We start from the raw sequence: 17,585 nt of genomic DNA, 5'->3' as shown, positions 1-17,585 counted from the left end.
TCCTTTCTTCCCGTGGACGTAGATTTACTTCAGTAAATCTAACCACGTAATTCCTTGTGTCGTGATCTATATTCATTACCTGCATTTACTACCATAAAAAATTCGCCCAACCATCACTGGCGCCGTCTGTGGGAACATGAGAACCAAATTTGTGATAAAGCGAATTTTTGACCCTTTTTCCACCAAAAAAAAAAAATGCATACCAGATCACATAACACCCATAATACCGTTCGTGATAACCCTGAGGAAGCTAGTCCAGCTCGCAGGTCTGGAAAACAGCCTCGGGAGAAATCTACTTCCAGTTCTCACGGAGAAGGAACAAGCCGCTCAAAGACTCATCGCACCGAGTCTTCCCAGCAGCCCGATTTGAACGAGGCTGTCAAATTGTTTTTGGCCGAGAAGCAGGAAGAGTTCTTAATTTTCCTGCAAAAGAGCCAAAAGCCGGAGACGAAAACGGTGGATTCTCCCTCCTCATCCAGACATGAAAGTCACTACCGCAGTAGTGCTGTGTCTTCCAGGAAGAAGAATCCTCAACCCCGACATGTTCCTGTTCCTCCTCGGTACCGGAATCACAGGAGAACTCCATCTCCTCCATACCGAAGAGATGTCGGGTTCGCCATGTACGGAGCATTGAAGACTCCGTTCTCGGACGATATCACCCGAACTCCCTTGCCACAGAACTACCGAACTCCGTCGATGACTTATGACGGGTTAGAGAATCCTCATGACTTCCTGGGACGCTATCAGTATAACATGGCGAACCAGGGTCTCAATGAGGTCCATATGTGCAAGCTGTTTCCCGAGCTGCTTATCGGGAACGCAAGAAGGTGGTTCGATAGCCTCCCCCAAGGCAGCATTAGATCTTACCGAGATCTAATGGATGCTTTCCACAGGAGGTTCTTTCAGAAAGCGGAAGCCCGAATCACTTCGGCTCAGCTGCTTTCTATACGTCAAAGTCGCGACGAAAAGATCAGCGACTTTATGACGAGATTCCACAAGGAATGCCTACAAGTAGATGATCTCAATGATCTACTTGTCATTTCGGCATTCCAAAATGGAATCCTGCCCGGAGCTCTCTACAGAAAGCTCGTGGAATGCAGTCCGCAAACAGCTCAAGAGATGTGGGACATTGCGGACCAGTTCTCTCGTGCCGATGAGGCAGACCGTCGCAAACGGTCTTTAGACAGCTCATCCCGAGGAGACAGGAGGAAGCCCGATCATAGCGATCAGGGACATCCTCGCCGAACTCCTTTTGGCGACCAGGGACATCCTCGCCGAACTCCTTTTGAAAGGATTCAAAGGGCTCCGGTGCAAGACCGATTGGGGCCACGTCTCAATCCTGAGAAGCCGCCCGCTCAGTTCGTACCATTGAACAAGTCGAGAGCGGAAATTTTCGAACTGCATTCCGATATGTTCGAAAAACCAAAGCGGATGACGAAATCGGCCGCGCGTCGACCTCAGGATCAATATTGCTCCTTCCATCAAGACCACGGTCACGATACCGAGGAGTGCCGACATTTGGCTGCAGGTATTGATGCTCTTGTGAAAGCAGGGGCGTTAAAAAAATACCAAAGCAAGCAGCCGAAAAAGAACAAAAAGCAGAGAGGTGCGAACTGCGCTCCTCAGGATCCGAAAAAGCAACAGGACCCCGAAGACGATGACGAGCTGCAATATGATGGAGTAATCCTGACTATTGATGCTCTCCCTGCCTGGAAGACTAAATCGTCCCTGAAGTCAGAGCGCAGAGGCTTCAATCGAGAGGAGCCAACGCATAAAAGGCTGAAGCAGGACGAAGTGATTACATTTTCAGATGCAGATCCCGTCCCGGCCATCTCTCCTCATCAAGACGCTATTGTCATCCAAGCCGGAGTGGCAAACAAACTGATCCACAGAGTGTTTGTGGATACCGGAGCGTCAGTCAGCATTCTTTTTAAAGAATGTTTCGATAAACTAGAAGTGGATCCAGCTCGGCTCAGTCCGGCTCCACTTCCTCTGAAAAGTTTCGCCCAGGAGGACACCCGCCCTGAAGGTATTATCAGCCTTCCGATCACGGTGGGAAAAGCGCCTACAAGCTCCAGTACGATGATCGAGTTCTTTGTGGTAAAAGCTCGGTCCCCGTACAACATCATCTTGGGAAGAGACTGGCTCAACGCAGTTCGGGCCGTTTGCTCTACTTATCACCTCACCATCAAGATTCCCACTAAAGGTGGGATAGCGGTCATCCGAGGTGATCAAAAGAGAGCAAAAGAGTGTCTGCAGATTGCGCTTAAAAGTGCCGAGCAATCAGATCGGCATCATCAAGCATAGCAATCACAGCAGCCGGAGTCAGAGGCAAGCGAAATGACCGAAGTCACACCAGAGTCGAACTCAATGACCGTTCAGTTATACGAAGATGATCCATCCAGAACGGTCAAGATCGGTTTCGCGGGAACGCCCCTACTCCGGGAAAAGACCATCCAGCTCCTCAAGGAGTACAAAGATGTCTTTGCATGGTCTCCGTTGGACATGACCGGAGTGCCCCCTGAGGTAATCACTCATCGGTTAAATATTGATCCTTCAGTCCGGCCTATAAAACAGAAGCAAAGACTCTTTGCGGCAGAAAGAAATCAAGTCATCCATGACGAAGTCCGCCAATTACTGAAAGCGGATGTATTATTCGAGGTGAAATATCCTTCTTGGGTGGCCAATCCTGTGATGATCAAGAAAAAAGGAGGATGGCGGATGTGCATAGATTTTACCGATCTAAACAAGCACTGTCCTAAAGATTGCTATCCCCTTCCGAACATAGATAAAAAAGTAGAAGCTTTGATCGGCTTCGAAATTTTCTGTTTTCTTGATTTATACAAAGGCTACCACCAAGTTTTAATGGATGAGAATGATGCTTCAAAAACGGCTTTCATTACTGACTTCGGCATCTTTGCTTATAAAAAGATGCCATTCGGTTTAAAGAATGCCGGAGCCACATATCAAAGGATGGTAGATAAGCTCTTTCGGCATTTGATCGGAAAAGAGGTTGAAGTGTATGTTGACGACATAGTCGTCAAAAGCAGAAGCACTTCGGAGTACGAAGACAACCTCAAATCCACCCTCGACGTGCTCAAAAAAGCCAACCTCAAACTCAATCCCCAAAAATGTACCTTTTTGGTAGATTCGGGAAAGTTTCTGGGTTGTTGGGTTTCAAGGGACGGACTCAAGGCAAATCCCTCAAAAGTTCAAGTTGTTCAGAACATGGCGATGCCGAAGTCCATACATGATGTGCAAAGACTAACTGGATGTCTAGCCGCACTGAATAGATTCCTTTCCCAAGCAGCCGAAAAGCAACTACCGTTCTTCAAAGTGTTGAAAAAGGCACCAAAGTTTGAGTGGGGAGCCGAGCAGAAAAAGGCTTTTGACGAGCTCAAAAGTTATTTAGCCAAGCTTCCAATTCTCTCTGCTCCAACAGATGCCGAAGTGATATTCTTATACTTAGCGGCATCAGATCAAACCATTAGCGCGGTGCTCGTACGAGAAGAAGGCCTAAAGCAGCTTCCCATCTACTTTACAAGCCGAGCATTAAGAGGTCCAGAAACAAGGTATCAACCTCTGGAAAAAATTGCTCTGGCGTTAGTAAATGCAGCAAGGAGACTGCGGCCATACTTCTATGCTCACAAGGTATGCGTCTTAACCGATCTGCCACTTCGGCAAGTTTTGACCAAGCCAGAAGCATCAGGCAGAATCGCCAAATGGGCCATAGAGTTGGGAGAACACTCAATAGAATATCTACCTCGGAAAGCCATCAAGGGACAAGCCTTGGCAGATTTTCTTGCAGAAGCAAAGTTCGATCAAGCAATCCCTGTTATTGCCGAACAGAAAAATCCTGCCAATGACGAACTAACACAGCCCCAAGAATCCGAAGTAGAACCGCCGGACTGCTGGAGTGGATTCGTAGATGGAGCTTCGAATAAGACGGGAAGTGGAGCTGGTATTCTACTTATCGCTCCCGACGGACACGAGGTAACTTATTCACTTCGGTTCTTATTCCCAACTACTAATAACGAAGCCGAATACGAAGCCCTCCTTGCCGGACTTCAATTAGCGCAAAGTCTATTTGTCAAATCTCTCAAAATCCATTGTGATTCACAAGTCATAGTGAATCACATGCTGGGTACAAGTGAAGCCCGAGATGAGAGGATGAAAAAATACTTGGACAAAGCGCAAAGCATTAGCCGAAGTTTCTCTTATTTTCGGATAATCCGCATTCCCAGAGCGGAAAACAGCCGAGCAGATACTTTAAGTAAGTTGGCCTCATATCCGAGCTCAAAGGTGGAGGAATTACTACACCGAAGCATTGATGAAGCTGAGGTACATTCAGTAACCAGCTCGCCGAACTGGATGACGCCGATCTTACAGTATCTAGACCAAGGACAACTGCCCGAGGATAAGAGAGAAGCTCGGAAAATCACATGCCGAGCACTTCGGTATGAACTTCATGAAGGAGTCCTATACAGAAAGTCCTACCTTCAACCGTTATTGCGATGTGTAGGACCAGAAGAGACGGACTACATCCTTAGAGAAGTTCATGAAGGATCTTGCGGTAGCCACATCGGAGCTAGAGCTTTAGCTAAAAAAGTTCTGAGATGGAGATATTATTGGCCAACTTTGGTACAAGAAGCAGTGCAGCTCGTCAAGACATGTACGAAGTGCCAAATTCATGCAAATATCCCAAGGATGCCGCAGACCGATCTATGTGCTATGCAAAGCCCTTGGCCTTTTATGCAATGGGGCATAGACATAGTAGGACCACTACCACAAGCTCCTCGGCAAATGAAATTCCTTATCGTTGCCGTGGATTACTTCACGAAGTGGGTGGAGGCTGAACCATTAGCTACGATAACGAGCTCGAAGGCATTGGATTTCGTCTGGAAGAACATAGTGTGCCGATTTGGCATACCCCACATCCTCATTTCGGATAATGGGACTCAGTTCACCGACAAGACATTCAAGAATTGGTGCCAAGAGCTGAATATTCAACAGCGGTTCACTTCGGTCTCCCACCCACAAGCAAACGGACAAACGGAGGTAACAAACCGTATCTTGGTGAAAGGGTTAAAAGCTCGGTTAGAACAAGCCAAAGGACAATGGGTAGAAAATCTCCCTCAAGTCCTATGGTCCTACCGAACTACACCCAAAACCTCCAACGGTGAAACTCCGTACTGTCTGGTGTACGGCACTGAAGCCGTGATTCCGGTTGAGATCGGCGTACCCAGTCCCCAAACTCTAAATTTCTCCTCAGAAATGAATGATGACGGACTGAGAGCCGAACTAGATCTGGCCGAAGAAAGAAGAGAATTGGCCTGCATAAAATCAGCCAAGTACAAGGAGCAAGTAGCCCGGTATTATAACCAAAGGGTGAAAAAGCTGCAATTTCAAGTGGGAGATCTCGTCTTGAGAAACAACGAAGTAAGCCGAGCAGAAAAGCTGGGCAAACTCGAACCCACATGGGAAGGTCCATATCGGGTGTCAGAAGTCCTCGGCAAAGGGTCTTACAAATTGACTCACATGTCAGGAGAACAAGTACCCCGAACATGGTACATTTCCAACCTCAAGAAGTTCCATTTGTAAGAGACAGTCCGGTCAGTCAGTCTTGTGTCTAGTTCGGTCCTAGGGGTATGTGCTTTCTTTGTTTTTTACTTGTTTTTCATGTTTGTCTATGTGCGTTTTGTTCGTCTATGTGCGTTTTGTCTGTCTATATGCGTGTCGTCTCTTACAAATGTTACTGAGGTATCTTGTTCTTCGAAGGCTGATCCCCTTTTTAGAACATATATAAGCCAACGATTGTGAGTCCAAGCTTCTAAGGAGGATACAAGACCACAATTCAGCTTAAGAAACAAGCAGTTCGTCTGAAACGAACTGCAACAAAGGGAAAGTCCGATCCACGCGATAAAACTCGCCGAACTAGGACAAGGGAAAGTCCGATCCACGCGATAAAACTCGCCGAATTAGGACAAGGGAAAGTCCGATCCCCAAATTAGGACAAGGGAAAGTCCGATCCGAGCGATAAAACTCGCCAAATTAGGACACAAGCTTAGTCCGGTCAAAGAAATTTACTTCATAAGACCAAAGACGAGTCCGGTCAAAGAAGTTTACTTCATAAGACCAAAGACGAGTCCGGTCAAAGAAGTTTATTTCATAAGACCGAGGACCAAGTCCGGTCAAAGAAGTTTACTTCATAAGACCAAAGACGAGTCCGGTCAAAGGAGCTTACTTCATAAGACCGAGGACGAGTCCGGTCAAAGAAGTTTACTTCATAAGACCGAGGACGAGCACGATGAAATTTTTTCGCTGAGCTGTAAATACGCAGTGATAGAAGCGAAATGAAGATTTCATTTATTAAAACTTGTTCGGCATACAACTCCGCTGCCCTACGAGAAGGCGTTACGCTATTACAAAGGACTATTCTACTGTCCCTGGTTGCTAAAGTTGAGCCATCTATTCACAAAATCCTCGTGAAGCCGAGTTCGGGCGTTCCGGGCAGCTGAAGAATAAGCAGGTCGACGAGATGCTCTGATCGACCTACCGCCTCTTCCTTGAGTCCGGGAAGTACTGGCACCTCGGCGGCGAAGAGTCTCTTCACGAAGCATTTGTTGATCTTGCTCACTCATAATCACAGCTCCTCTACGAACTTCAGTCCGTCCTTGTCTTGACGTTTCCGGTTGCTCCTGAGTCCGTTCTCGTCTTGACGTTTCCGGTTGCTCCTGAGTTCGTTGCTGATTTGGAGTAGGATTTTGAGCAAGTGAATCAGAGGTTTGAGCTGGAGTATGAGCATCTGTTGGCGGGAAATGCCTAAGGAATCTCTCGATTGAAGGACGCCGGGAAAGAACGATGTCGTACCGAGAAGCCCAGCGCCGCAATGATTTCACAACTTGTTGGCAAGCCGAGCTCTCCAGCGCATTGTTCCTCCGGAGTACGTGATATTCCTCCCACAGTTCGTCAACTCGTTCCTGAACTTCAGAGATGGTCATTCCCCCGCGCCTGCTGATGAAATCCTCATACGCAGTCCTCTCAGCGACGGCAGTGTTCAGCTCGGCCTCCAGATCTTTCTTTTCGGACTCTAAGTCCTTATTGTCGGCCTCCAGCTTCACTAAACAAGCCAAGAGTTCGTCATTCTTCATCTGGTCAGCTATGGCTTTTTTCTCAGCTTCGTCTAAAGCGGAAGAGTACAGCCGCTTCCAGTGAAGTACCTCCAGCTCCTTAAGAGTTAAGAATACAAAGCAGCTATGTCAGTTCGGCATTTCAGTTTACTGAGCAGGTAGTAAACCACAACAGGAGTAAAAGAGAGTACGAAAAGCTATACGAAGACACAAGTGCAGAAAGAAGAATTTTTTCATTCATAAGAAAAAATTTTTTACACAAGGAGGGCTTCAAGGCCATTTTACAAGAAGGAAGAAACTAAACTAAGAGAAGGGAGACGAAATCATACTCCGCCAGCTTCGTCTCCGGCTCCTCGGTGAGGTTCAGCTTCCTTCTCCTTGTCTGCCTCAGCTTCAGCCTCGGCCTCCCTGCTCCCCCCAGCCTGCTCGGTGCCCCCATCACCGATCAGCAGCACCTCTTGCTCGGCCTGCCTGTCTCCGGTCTGCTGATCAAGCTGCTCGGTCTCACCCTCTCCGTGGAAAATTGGAGCGGGTGAAACTGGCCCTAAGGAGGCAAAGATAGCCTCCATATTCTCGTCCCGGTCAGCTCGGCAACTACGAACTCGGTCAGCAGAAAGCAGGACCGAGGACGAAGCAAGCTCCTCAAGGAGCGGCAGACTCTGGAGACGAGCTGCTATCTCTCGGCCGTACAGCGGCAGGACGACTTCGGGCCCCTGCTCGGCATTATCGGTCATCAGTTTCAGCAGATCACCGACAAAGGCCGAAAATTGATTGCTCAGAAAGAGTTTCTCCGCGAAAGCACGGAGTACCTCCCCTTGGGCAACCACGGCGGCAGCATCCCTCCGTTTCGTCTGCTCTCGCTGGATGACGAGCTGGTTTTTGGCAAACTGGGCTTCATCCTGGGCCGAGATCCTAGCAGCTCTGGCCTTCTCAAAGTCTACCTTAGCCTGTTCGGCCTGGTGACGAGCAGCCGCCAACTTCCTCTGCATCTCAGCATAATCGTTGGACGCTTTGGAGAGTTCAACGGCGACGAGCTTGGAGAGCATATCGTTCCTCTGAAAATGGAAAAAGGAAAAAGTCAACCGATGGGCCACAAAAAATACAGGGAAAAAGCAAGGCCAGAAAATCAAGAAGAGAATTCACCTCGGCGAAGTCCGTGGGCCATAAAAAGGGCTCACAGATATGTTCCGAAGGAGGCGCCAAGACCACGTCTTTCTCCGGCGCTCTTGGGGGCTTCTGGGTCTTCCCCTTCCTATTTGCCGAAGTCGACTCCGGCTTCTTTGGATCCGAAGAGGTCTTTTGCCTCTTCGGATTCTTCTCGGCATCAGACGCCGAGCTGGTGGTTTTCGGCCTCTCCGGTTCCTTAGATTCGGAGGATTTGCGACTAATCTTGTTCAGCAAGTTCACTGCCAAAAAGCAAGAAAACAAGGTTAGTTTTCGTCGTCAAGGCAGTAATGCATAAAAAAGAATTCCTCACCCTCAGTCTCTTCGTCCGAAGACGAGGAGTCGAACACGAAGTCGCCCTTGACGAGCTCAGACTCCAGGTACTGCTTCCTAATCATAGGAATCTTATTGAGCTCGCCCTCGAGCTCGTCCAACGGTTCTAACCGAGGATGAGGAATCACGGACTTCGGCCCTCTCCAGGGAAAGCCCGGAGCCGCTGTCCTATTATAAAAAAAGAAGCGATGTTGCCACTTTGGCCACTTGGTTTTGCAGAAGGCCCTAAAAGGCTGTAAAGGGATCAAGTAAAACCAAGATCCTTTCCTCTTAAACTGGAAGAAATTAAGGATTGCCCTCAGAGACAGATCCTTATCTAGCCTACGCAGTTCGGCAGCAAAGGCCGATAAGTGCCTCCAAGAGTTCGGAGTCACCTGACCTAAAGGGAGTTGAAAAAAATCTAGCAGCTCTACAAAGGCAGGGGGAAGAGGGAAACGAAGCCCGCATTCCAAGCCGGCTTCATAAACGGTGGCGTAACCCTCCGGCGGCGAGTCAGCCCTATGAAGGTCGTCGGGAATCGCAACCTTCCCCCCAGGAAAAGAGTATTTTTCGTATAGGGATATCACAGTATCCTTACTCAAGATGCTGTGAAAATACTCTACGGTCTTCTCCCCGGATTCTTTCCGGCTAGAAGACCCCTTATCCCCTTTCCTACCGCTACCTGACTCAGAAGAAGAAGAAGAAGACATGGTTCTTACTCTTTGAAAGTCTGAAGAAATTCTGAAGAAATTCTCGAAAGCGGAAGGAAATTTTTACGCAAAAGAGAGAGATTGCAGAAGAAGCAATAGCAAAAGTGTTCAACTGATGAAGAAAGGACGTATTTATCAGATTCGGAGAAGATTTCAAAATCATCGCACCGTTTCGAATCCCACCTTTTCAGGATTCAACGGCCGGATTTTACTGTCGCATTTAATGCAGTCACGCGCAAGGCACGTCCCCTGACGTCAGCCTCCCCCGTACCTTTATCCAGAATGCCGAAGTGACTCGCTTCGCCGAAGTGATTCACTTCGCTTTTCGGGGGGGTAGTGATGGGGTACGTACTAAACAAGCTAAAGCCCAAGGAAGAGTATCAGTTCGGCATTACCAAAGAGTTCGGCCCCAGCCTACAGCTCGGTAAAAGCCGACCAATCAAGCTCTACTCTCAGATCGGCAAAAGCTGCTCGGCAATAGTTCAGAAGTTCGGTCTCAGTATTCGACCGAACTGGGAGATAGTGGACTCATGCAGAACCTCCACGACCTCCACTACACGATCTATTTAGTGGTGTCAACTCATGCAGGATCTCATGCAGGATAGCGGACCAAACAAAGAGATAGTGGACCCATGCAGGATCTCATGACCTCCACGACATCCACTACCTAGTTAGTGGTGATGCAAGCCACGACCTAGTTAGTGGTGATGCAAGCCACGATCTTAGTTCAATGTATAAATAGAACTTAGATCAGATAGAGGAGGGGCTCTAGACATCAAATAACATATAGCAAGTCTGTATTTGTAAGCTGTAAACCAGATCAAGCAATACAATCTTGCCCTCCTTTCTTCTCGTGGACGTAGATTTACTTCAGTAAATCGAACCACGTAATTCCTTGTGTCGTGATCTATATTCATTACCTGCATTTACTACCATCAAAAATTCGCCCAACCATCAAGCAAGAAGTGGTATGTATTGAGATTGTTTATTCAAGAATAATATCAGCACCAGATAAAATAATCTTTCACATGTTTATTGGGACTCATGTAATCAGTTATAGTGATTGAGTTTTCATATATTCTTTGAAATTTTGTCAGTTTTCACTTTTCCGTTATAGTAATAAGGAGATTGTTTATAGCAGAGAAAAAACTAATAAGGAGATTATTTAAAACGCAATTGAATTAATTGGTAATAGTATTTTGGTGTATGACTTAATGCACTGTCTGGAGACTGAGACTAATGTAATGTGTATGAAGCACATAGTACCACATCGAAGAATTGAAACATGCATATAAATGAGTTTAATTAAAGACTATCTTTGCGCTTGAGGCAATGACGCAACTAGTGAGGTTCTAACCGAGACGCGATTATTGCTGGTTGAAAACTATTTCCAAACCCCCTCTTCGGCCCAAGCTTTGGGTTAGGCCCTACAATTCTCAGTAAAAGTTTTTAATTGGATTAATGTGTTGTTTAGATGCTGCAAACTGCTCTTGATTTACATTGATATCGTTCAAATGCCAAATCTGATAGAGCCCCAATTTGATAGATGGCCCATTTTGTTATTACGTGCTTGCGAGCGGCTTTTTGTCAATTAATCTCGAACTATAAAGTACTCCTACGCATTAATCTCGACAGATGAGTTTAATGCAATTTAACTGGTCCACAAATAATATTTTAATTTAAAATTGATAATGAAATTTAAATATAACACTATCATGGATTTATTTTTACACTTTTTTGAAAAAATTTTGAGTCTAAAATTCCATTCTACAATAAAGGCTATATGATCAATTTTCTATACCACCTTCATAAAGAAGATAAATTTAAGAGCTAAATTAAATCAACTAATTAAGCCTTCTCCTGGAAAGAAAAAACTTGGAAATCAGAGACTCATTTTCTTCATGTAAATTTGGGTTATTTCATCGATTTTTCCTTTCTAACGCCACGTTTGCATCACATGATCTTACTAATTTACTAGCACACACTCTTTAGCGTACATGCTTATTTTAGATCACAAGTGCTTGAGACGTGTATAATGCACGTGGCGTTGAAAAGGAAATACCGACATGATGAAGGAGTAACAGTTTTTGGATGAAATCAAGCAAAAGCCGAAGTAAAATGCAGGAAACTGAGATCCCCTTGAAGCCTCTCCATAGCTTGAGGAGTCAAGACAACCCAAGCCTCAACTCCTCCACGCTCCATATCCACACTATCAAACAGAAACACACAGTTCTTATTCGGAACGCCCGCGTAGCTCACCCAAACCGGCTTCCCCCACCCGAAATCCGCTTCGTAAACCGGAAACCTACACATACTACTAAACCTAAACACATCCACATTCCCCTTCGCTAAATGCTTGCTAATCTCCATGAAATTTTCCTTCGCCGCCTCGAAACCTCTCTCCCCCAACAGCCTCGCCACGTCCAGCGCCACGAAAGCCGATCTCAGCTTCTCCGCCAGCCCGATCCAGCTCGCTGCGCCGCGGCTCTCCGCGAAGACCATTTGGAAGAGGTTTCCGAACGAGTTTTCCGTTAGCGACGGAATTTTTCCTCTGATGTTGACTGGGTGGCACGCCACGGACGCGTCGGATCCGCAGGCGGCGGCGCAGCGGCTCCACAGGAACGCCGTCACGGCCTCGACTCGGCTAGGGTTTGCGATGGAGGTGGTGTTCGTGATTTCGAGTTTCAGTGCGTTTATTGCGGCGGGGGTGAAGAGGAATGTTTTCATTGTGACTTCTGCTGCTAGTGGGTGGACCGACGGACTTTTAAGATTTGGCCGGAAATCAGGCGTGTTGCGCGGCGGAAACACGGTGGCGGAGTTGAAGACGGGGGAGATCAGCGAGGAGTCATCACGGCGCGCGATGGCCGCCCAGCACTTGGTGAATGAGCTGAGGCTGTAATGGTCTGCGATTCGGTGGGAAATGCACATCCCGATCGCGATTCCTCCGCACGTAAATGAGGTAATCTGTGTTGGCAAACGAAATAAAAATAACTATAACAATATCTCACATCAATGAAAAAAAGGTTAACTGAAACCACAATATAAATCTGACCCTTAGAAAGAGAGAACTGAAACCACTAAATATAGACCTGAACTGCTAATGGCTCTTGAAGAGTAGAAAGAAAGCCAGTGGTGGGAAAAGGGGTAAGCTTGTCCAAAACATCTGAATCGGGAGATTTAATGATGTCGGAAATTCTGGCGTGGGCTTGAGCTTCGACGTACAAGATTCCGGCGTCATTGCAGTCGACGAAGATCTGGCCTTTCATCCGGCCAGCCAAAGGGTAGAACTCTACTAAAGCATCAGATAAAGAGGTTTTCAGCCGACCAACCATCTCATGTTGCTTCATGTTTTCATTTTTGTAGTAAATAATTAATGGGCTGTAAACGGTAGGGATTCTCTCATCGATGAAAGAGAGTTTGAAGTCTCTTAGATGAGTGGGTGTAGGGATAGAAGGCTTAATCGCTTCTTTGCACACAATTTCAATCTTCATTTTCGGCAAACATGCAGCTGCCATGAAATTAGGGTGCAAGAGGCAGGCAATGTGTGTTGACATATTATATGTGACGCTGTCAACACCAAATAAATTAACCAATAGTTGCAACAAGAGCATGTGACTACTGATAGTCATACAAAATTAAAAGTAAAATAGTCATAGATAATTTTTTAATGCCATCTTAAAAGGAAATAAAAAAAAAACGATACTTTCACAATAATTTAACGTGGAAAATTCTAAATCCGGAGAAAAATAAATTTATGACTATGTGATAATCAAATTTATCCCTGATAATCTAATTTTTTAAGTATTTAATTGCTCTTATTTTAATTGAATCAAATTCTATGAAACTGGATACTAATTTTATCCCATAGGGATTGAAATTTATGTTTCATTTTTAGTTTGTAGTAAAAGAGTGTTTATGCACTGTCTTGTATCCTTAGCGAAGGATTTTGTGCTTGTCTTCGAAGGAAAATACATGCAATCCGCTTATCAAGTACTCACCATTCTATTAAGATTCTCTCACAAGAGAAACTAATTAAGAAGAATGAAGTTTGATTAAAGTAATCATAGACTATAAAATAGTGATTAATACAATTATATCAAAACTGTTTTATTTTATAATAGCTTAATAAATCTATTACGTCGACCATAAAATAGATACAAACTCCCTATTATTTTAACAAATGCTATATTTTAAATGACCTCAAATATATCTGGATACAAATAAACTTTTATTATCACTGTACCATTTTACATGTGTTCGTCCATTTGGGAGTGTATATAATTAATTTCATAGGAGATATCCTTGGTCACAAGATATAGTTGTTTCTAAATTCACTGTGAATTATGCATATACTTGTATATAAACGGTTTGGAATTTTGGATAGCATACATAACTTGTGCATCCTTTGATGTGTATCAATGAATGATGGTGATTAGGACCGTGGTACTTACAAAAAAGTGTCAATTGTCCGGTCCAAGATAAATTTGTACGTTTCCGTAGAAAAATGACAAGTTTTGGCCTTTAATTTGCACATAATTTTTTTGTTTTGATTTGATTCTTAATTTGAATCAATATGACAAAAATTATTTTATAAATCTTCCCAACTAGAGCATCTAATAAAATAGGTACACTGTACACATAACAAGACTGGTCGGCCTGCTGAGATTATTTTATAAATCTTCCCCCAAAACTTGAAAAATAATACTCCAACTTGAACATTTGGCCTCTCTCTTTTTTCTATGGGTAAATGAATAGAAATTCTAAAGTTCATATCATGATAGACTTGAATCCGAGACTTTTGGTTTCAGACATTCATCATTCTACCACTAAGCCAACACACACATTCCTTCTCTCTCTATCTATCTTGCAAGAACTCTTGGGAGATGAAGAACAAAATATTTGGTTTGCATAATTTCATAGTCTAAATAATCATATTCAAAAGAAATGAGACATTTCGAGTGGTGCGGAGATAGAGTACCATTTGTACTAATATTCAATATATATAACTCATGCTTTGTTTGCATAATTTCATAGTCTAATTTGTTAGAAAATACTAAGTCTCTCTAGTATATTAAGGACCTTAGTGACCGGATCGAGTTAAGTGCAAAGCTCCATCCGTTTACATGCGGATGGAAGGACAGTTAGTATTTCTTTTTAGGCACTAGATTTGTTATATTGTTGTTTTGTGAGTGAAGTGAAGAAAGAATAAAGTAAGAGTGATAAAAAGTAAAAGGAATAATGTTTATATTTTAAGAAATATGTCATTTAGATATCAAAAAGGAAAATGGTTGCGGGAGAGTGGACATATTTTTTTATATTTTATCTTACCAAGTTAATAGTAGGCTAATTTAAAGAAAATGAAGAATAGGAAAGATTCCAATCTATGAACAGTACAAGTTTAGACGCCTTTAAAAACAAGTATAGTCAACTTCATTACAATTTGGAAAGAAGAGATACAACCTAAGCTCCAATTAAGTGTCATCATCATCACTAGGAAAGAATCAAAGAAATGTTAAAAATCCACCACCGCCGTGGATCATATTTTATGCACACCAAATCAACATTAAAAAAAAGGAAAGGAAAATCCAAATCCTGAAGACTACTAATACATGAAACAGTGATCCCAGGATTCCACCTTATTTTTCACTACTCCAAAGCATCATCATCAAATGCATTATTGAATCCATGGAGTAATTAATTTACCACAAATTAAAACCCCATATTTCAGCATTTCCAGCACGAAGCAGCAATAATAGGCTTAGATTTCCACCCCAAAACAACACACCCTTTCTCCTCCACAGTGGTGTAGCCATCCCCAGCATTGATGCTGCTCAGCCACTGCTTCGCCTGCGCCGCCATCTTCAGCGGCACGGGCTGGAAACCCGCGCGGCTCATCCTCCTCCGCCACTGGTCCACTCTCTCGTGCCTCTCCATCCTGACCGGCCCCTCGCAGCTCACAATGTTCTTGATCTCCTCCGCGAAGTAGAACTGCTCCATTTTAGCCCGCCTAGTGTCGTACTTGGGCAGCACCGCGTCCAGCGAGTCGAATATGGCGGAGTAGTAATGCAGCGCCTCCATGAATCTCCCCAGGAAGAACGGCCCGTTGTGGCTCGAGTCCTGCTCCACCACTACCATCACCTTCGGCGCCAGCTCGTGCACGATCTGCAGCACCGAGTTCAGCGCGCCGCGGCTCTCCTTCACCACGCAATGCAGCTGCAGGATTGTGTTCACCACCATCACCTCCCCAATCTCCACCTTCACATCCTCCGGCTTCAAGCTCTCCAAATTGTTGTGCACAACAGAGAACTCGAATTCCACCCCTGCCTCCGCCGCGCACGCCTCCAGCTCCTCCCCGATCGCCATGAATTTGTCGCGAGAGAGGCCGACGGCGGTGACGCGGAGGCGCGCGGGGCTCGCACCTGGCCTTTTGGCCAGGCTATGAATTAGGTTTCGCCATTGGTGGCCATGGGGAAGACCCAGCGTCATCCCCAAATCCACCACATGAACTAATCTCTCTCCCTCAAAGGCTTCCAATATAGCAGAATTCGCCACGAAATGGCCGAATTGGATGTAGGGGCATATGTCGTAGACGAGGCGGAGCGCCTCCTCCTTCTTCTCCGACGCCGCGTCCATGATGTTCATCTTCGGCGCCGTCGGATACCCGGCGGCGCCGAGAGGCTGCACCATGGCGAGGCGGTCGGCGAGGCCCTGCACGAAGCAGGAGGCGACGCGCTGGAAGGCCGAGCCGAAGACGAGCGCCTTGGCCCGGAGGTCCGAGAGGAGGAGGGAGGCGTGGGCGCGGTCGCGGCAGGCGACGGCCTCGGCGCAGGAGATAAGCTGCTGGACGAGCTTCATCTCGTCGGCATTGCCCTCGGATCCGTCGCCTCCGGGGCCGTCAAGAGCCTCCGCCTCCAGGTAGAGCTGGCTGTACGACTTGATGCGGTCGCGGATTTGCGGGCCGCTGCTGCTCAAGCTGGAGGCGCTGCTGTTGCGCGGGATGAAGTTGTTGGTGCTGCTGCTGTCGCTGAGCTCGCTCAAGCTCGGGGTTTTCTTAAGCCGCTTGAAGTCGCCGGCGCCGTCGTGCAAGGTGGGATGCCAGATTGCGCCGATGACGTCATCCAAAATGGGGAAAGTTTTGAAGTCGTTGTCATCAAAGGAATCTTGGGGTAGGACACTATAACTATAAGCCATGAAGTTAAATATGTTGCGATCAAAGCTTATGCGCTCCAAATCTGCAGCAAAGCTCTTGAAAGAACCGCTTAAACGAAGAAGTGGCTTATATAGAATGAAAGAGTGGGCCCACCATTTTCTTGTGTTCGTAGATAACAATGATTTTGGCGACGGACGAATTTTAAATTGTTTGTATAAATGGCTGTCACCTGTCAGGGAATTTTATAAAAGTGGAGTAGTATATAGCATAGCTCAATGATATTTATTCCACCTTTTTGGGTATTATAAGCTTTACGGTTTTGGTTTGTTGCGATTTGGAGTCGTATATATAAACATAGTATCCTCCTATGGAAGCACGCATATTTTGTGGATTCAAACCGTAAACTAGGTTTGTTAATTCCTAAGCTACTTTTATTTCTTTGAGAAGAGAAGCTGCTGTGTGTTTAATTAAACGTCCATATTTTCTTCTTCATTTAGTTAGGCCTGCAAATACGGATGTACCTTCAAATGGCGAAATCATGGTATTGTGGAATGGTAATCATTGGGATACCTTTGTCAGACTGTACAAATCTATCAGTAGAAACAACGCTTTAATTCGATACACCACAATAATCAGAGTTTACATTTTACATAATGATCATTTGATTAATTAGCGATGATAGCATTTGATTTGAAGTATGATCCCCACATCTTGTGCTTATAGTCTTAATTTGGGATGATTTTTTTTTTAAATGATATGTAACGTGAACACTAAACTATGATTATATTGTCTAAATACTACAATGTGTTGATATTTATTTTGATCTAAAAAATTATACTACTAAACATAAGTCTTATATATATACAATGTGATCCACTTAGTAGTGAAACATGTTAGACGATAATGTTTTACAGGTATAATGATATTCTTTGAGCATTTCTTATAGCATTAGATTGATATCCGTGTAGTAGAAGATGGTAGCAATAAAATCAAATTTCACAGTTGAAAAAAAGGAATTACCATAACTAATGGATAGCATTACTCATATCCATCAGATTGGCATATCATCTATGTGTTTCATTTGATTTTGATAACACGATCGTACTAGGCTAAAAACAC

The 17,585-nt window shown here is 45.0% G+C and overlaps 2 protein-coding genes and 1 pseudogene across 2 annotated transcripts; 1 reads left to right on the top strand and 2 right to left on the bottom strand.

Moving 5' to 3' along the window:
• The first annotated feature begins 10,630 nt into the window (after positions 1 to 10,630).
• LOC121749902 lies at positions 10,631 to 10,771 on the top strand (annotated as a pseudogene).
• A 642-nt stretch (positions 10,772 to 11,413) lies between these two features.
• Positions 11,414 to 12,807, bottom strand: LOC121749158 (stemmadenine O-acetyltransferase-like). The gene is made up of 2 exons (XM_042143752.1): positions 12,406 to 12,807; positions 11,414 to 12,280 (listed from the first exon to the last, which is right to left on the bottom strand). The coding sequence occupies exons 1-2, from the start codon at positions 12,805 to 12,807 to the stop codon at positions 11,414 to 11,416; spliced, it is 1,269 nt and encodes a 422-aa protein (XP_041999686.1).
• A 2,233-nt stretch (positions 12,808 to 15,040) lies between these two features.
• Positions 15,041 to 16,544, bottom strand: LOC121747794 (GRAS family protein RAD1-like). The gene has a single exon (XM_042141916.1). The coding sequence runs from the start codon at positions 16,505 to 16,507 to the stop codon at positions 15,041 to 15,043; it is 1,467 nt and encodes a 488-aa protein (XP_041997850.1). The 5' UTR covers positions 16,508 to 16,544.
• Positions 16,545 to 17,585: the final 1,041 nt, after the last annotated feature.

This window comes from Salvia splendens, chromosome 9 (assembly GCF_004379255.2).
Source record: "Salvia splendens isolate huo1 chromosome 9, SspV2, whole genome shotgun sequence".
NCBI lineage: Eukaryota > Viridiplantae > Streptophyta > Magnoliopsida > Lamiales > Lamiaceae > Salvia > Salvia splendens.
This window is presented reverse-complemented; position numbering and strand designations above follow the sequence as displayed.

Bases quoted from the DNA above. Each gene is read 5' to 3' on its own strand.
- LOC121749158 (XM_042143752.1), bottom strand. From the start codon at position 12,807: ATGAAGATTGAAATTGTGTGCAAAGAAGCGATTAAGCCTTCTATCCCT. The intron at 12,281-12,405 runs GTCTATATTTAG...TTGCCAACACAG, and splicing joins AAGAGCCATTAGCAGTTCAG to ATTACCTCATTTACGTGCGG.
- LOC121747794 (XM_042141916.1), bottom strand. From the start codon at position 16,507: ATGGCTTATAGTTATAGTGTCCTACCCCAAGATTCCTTTGATGACAAC.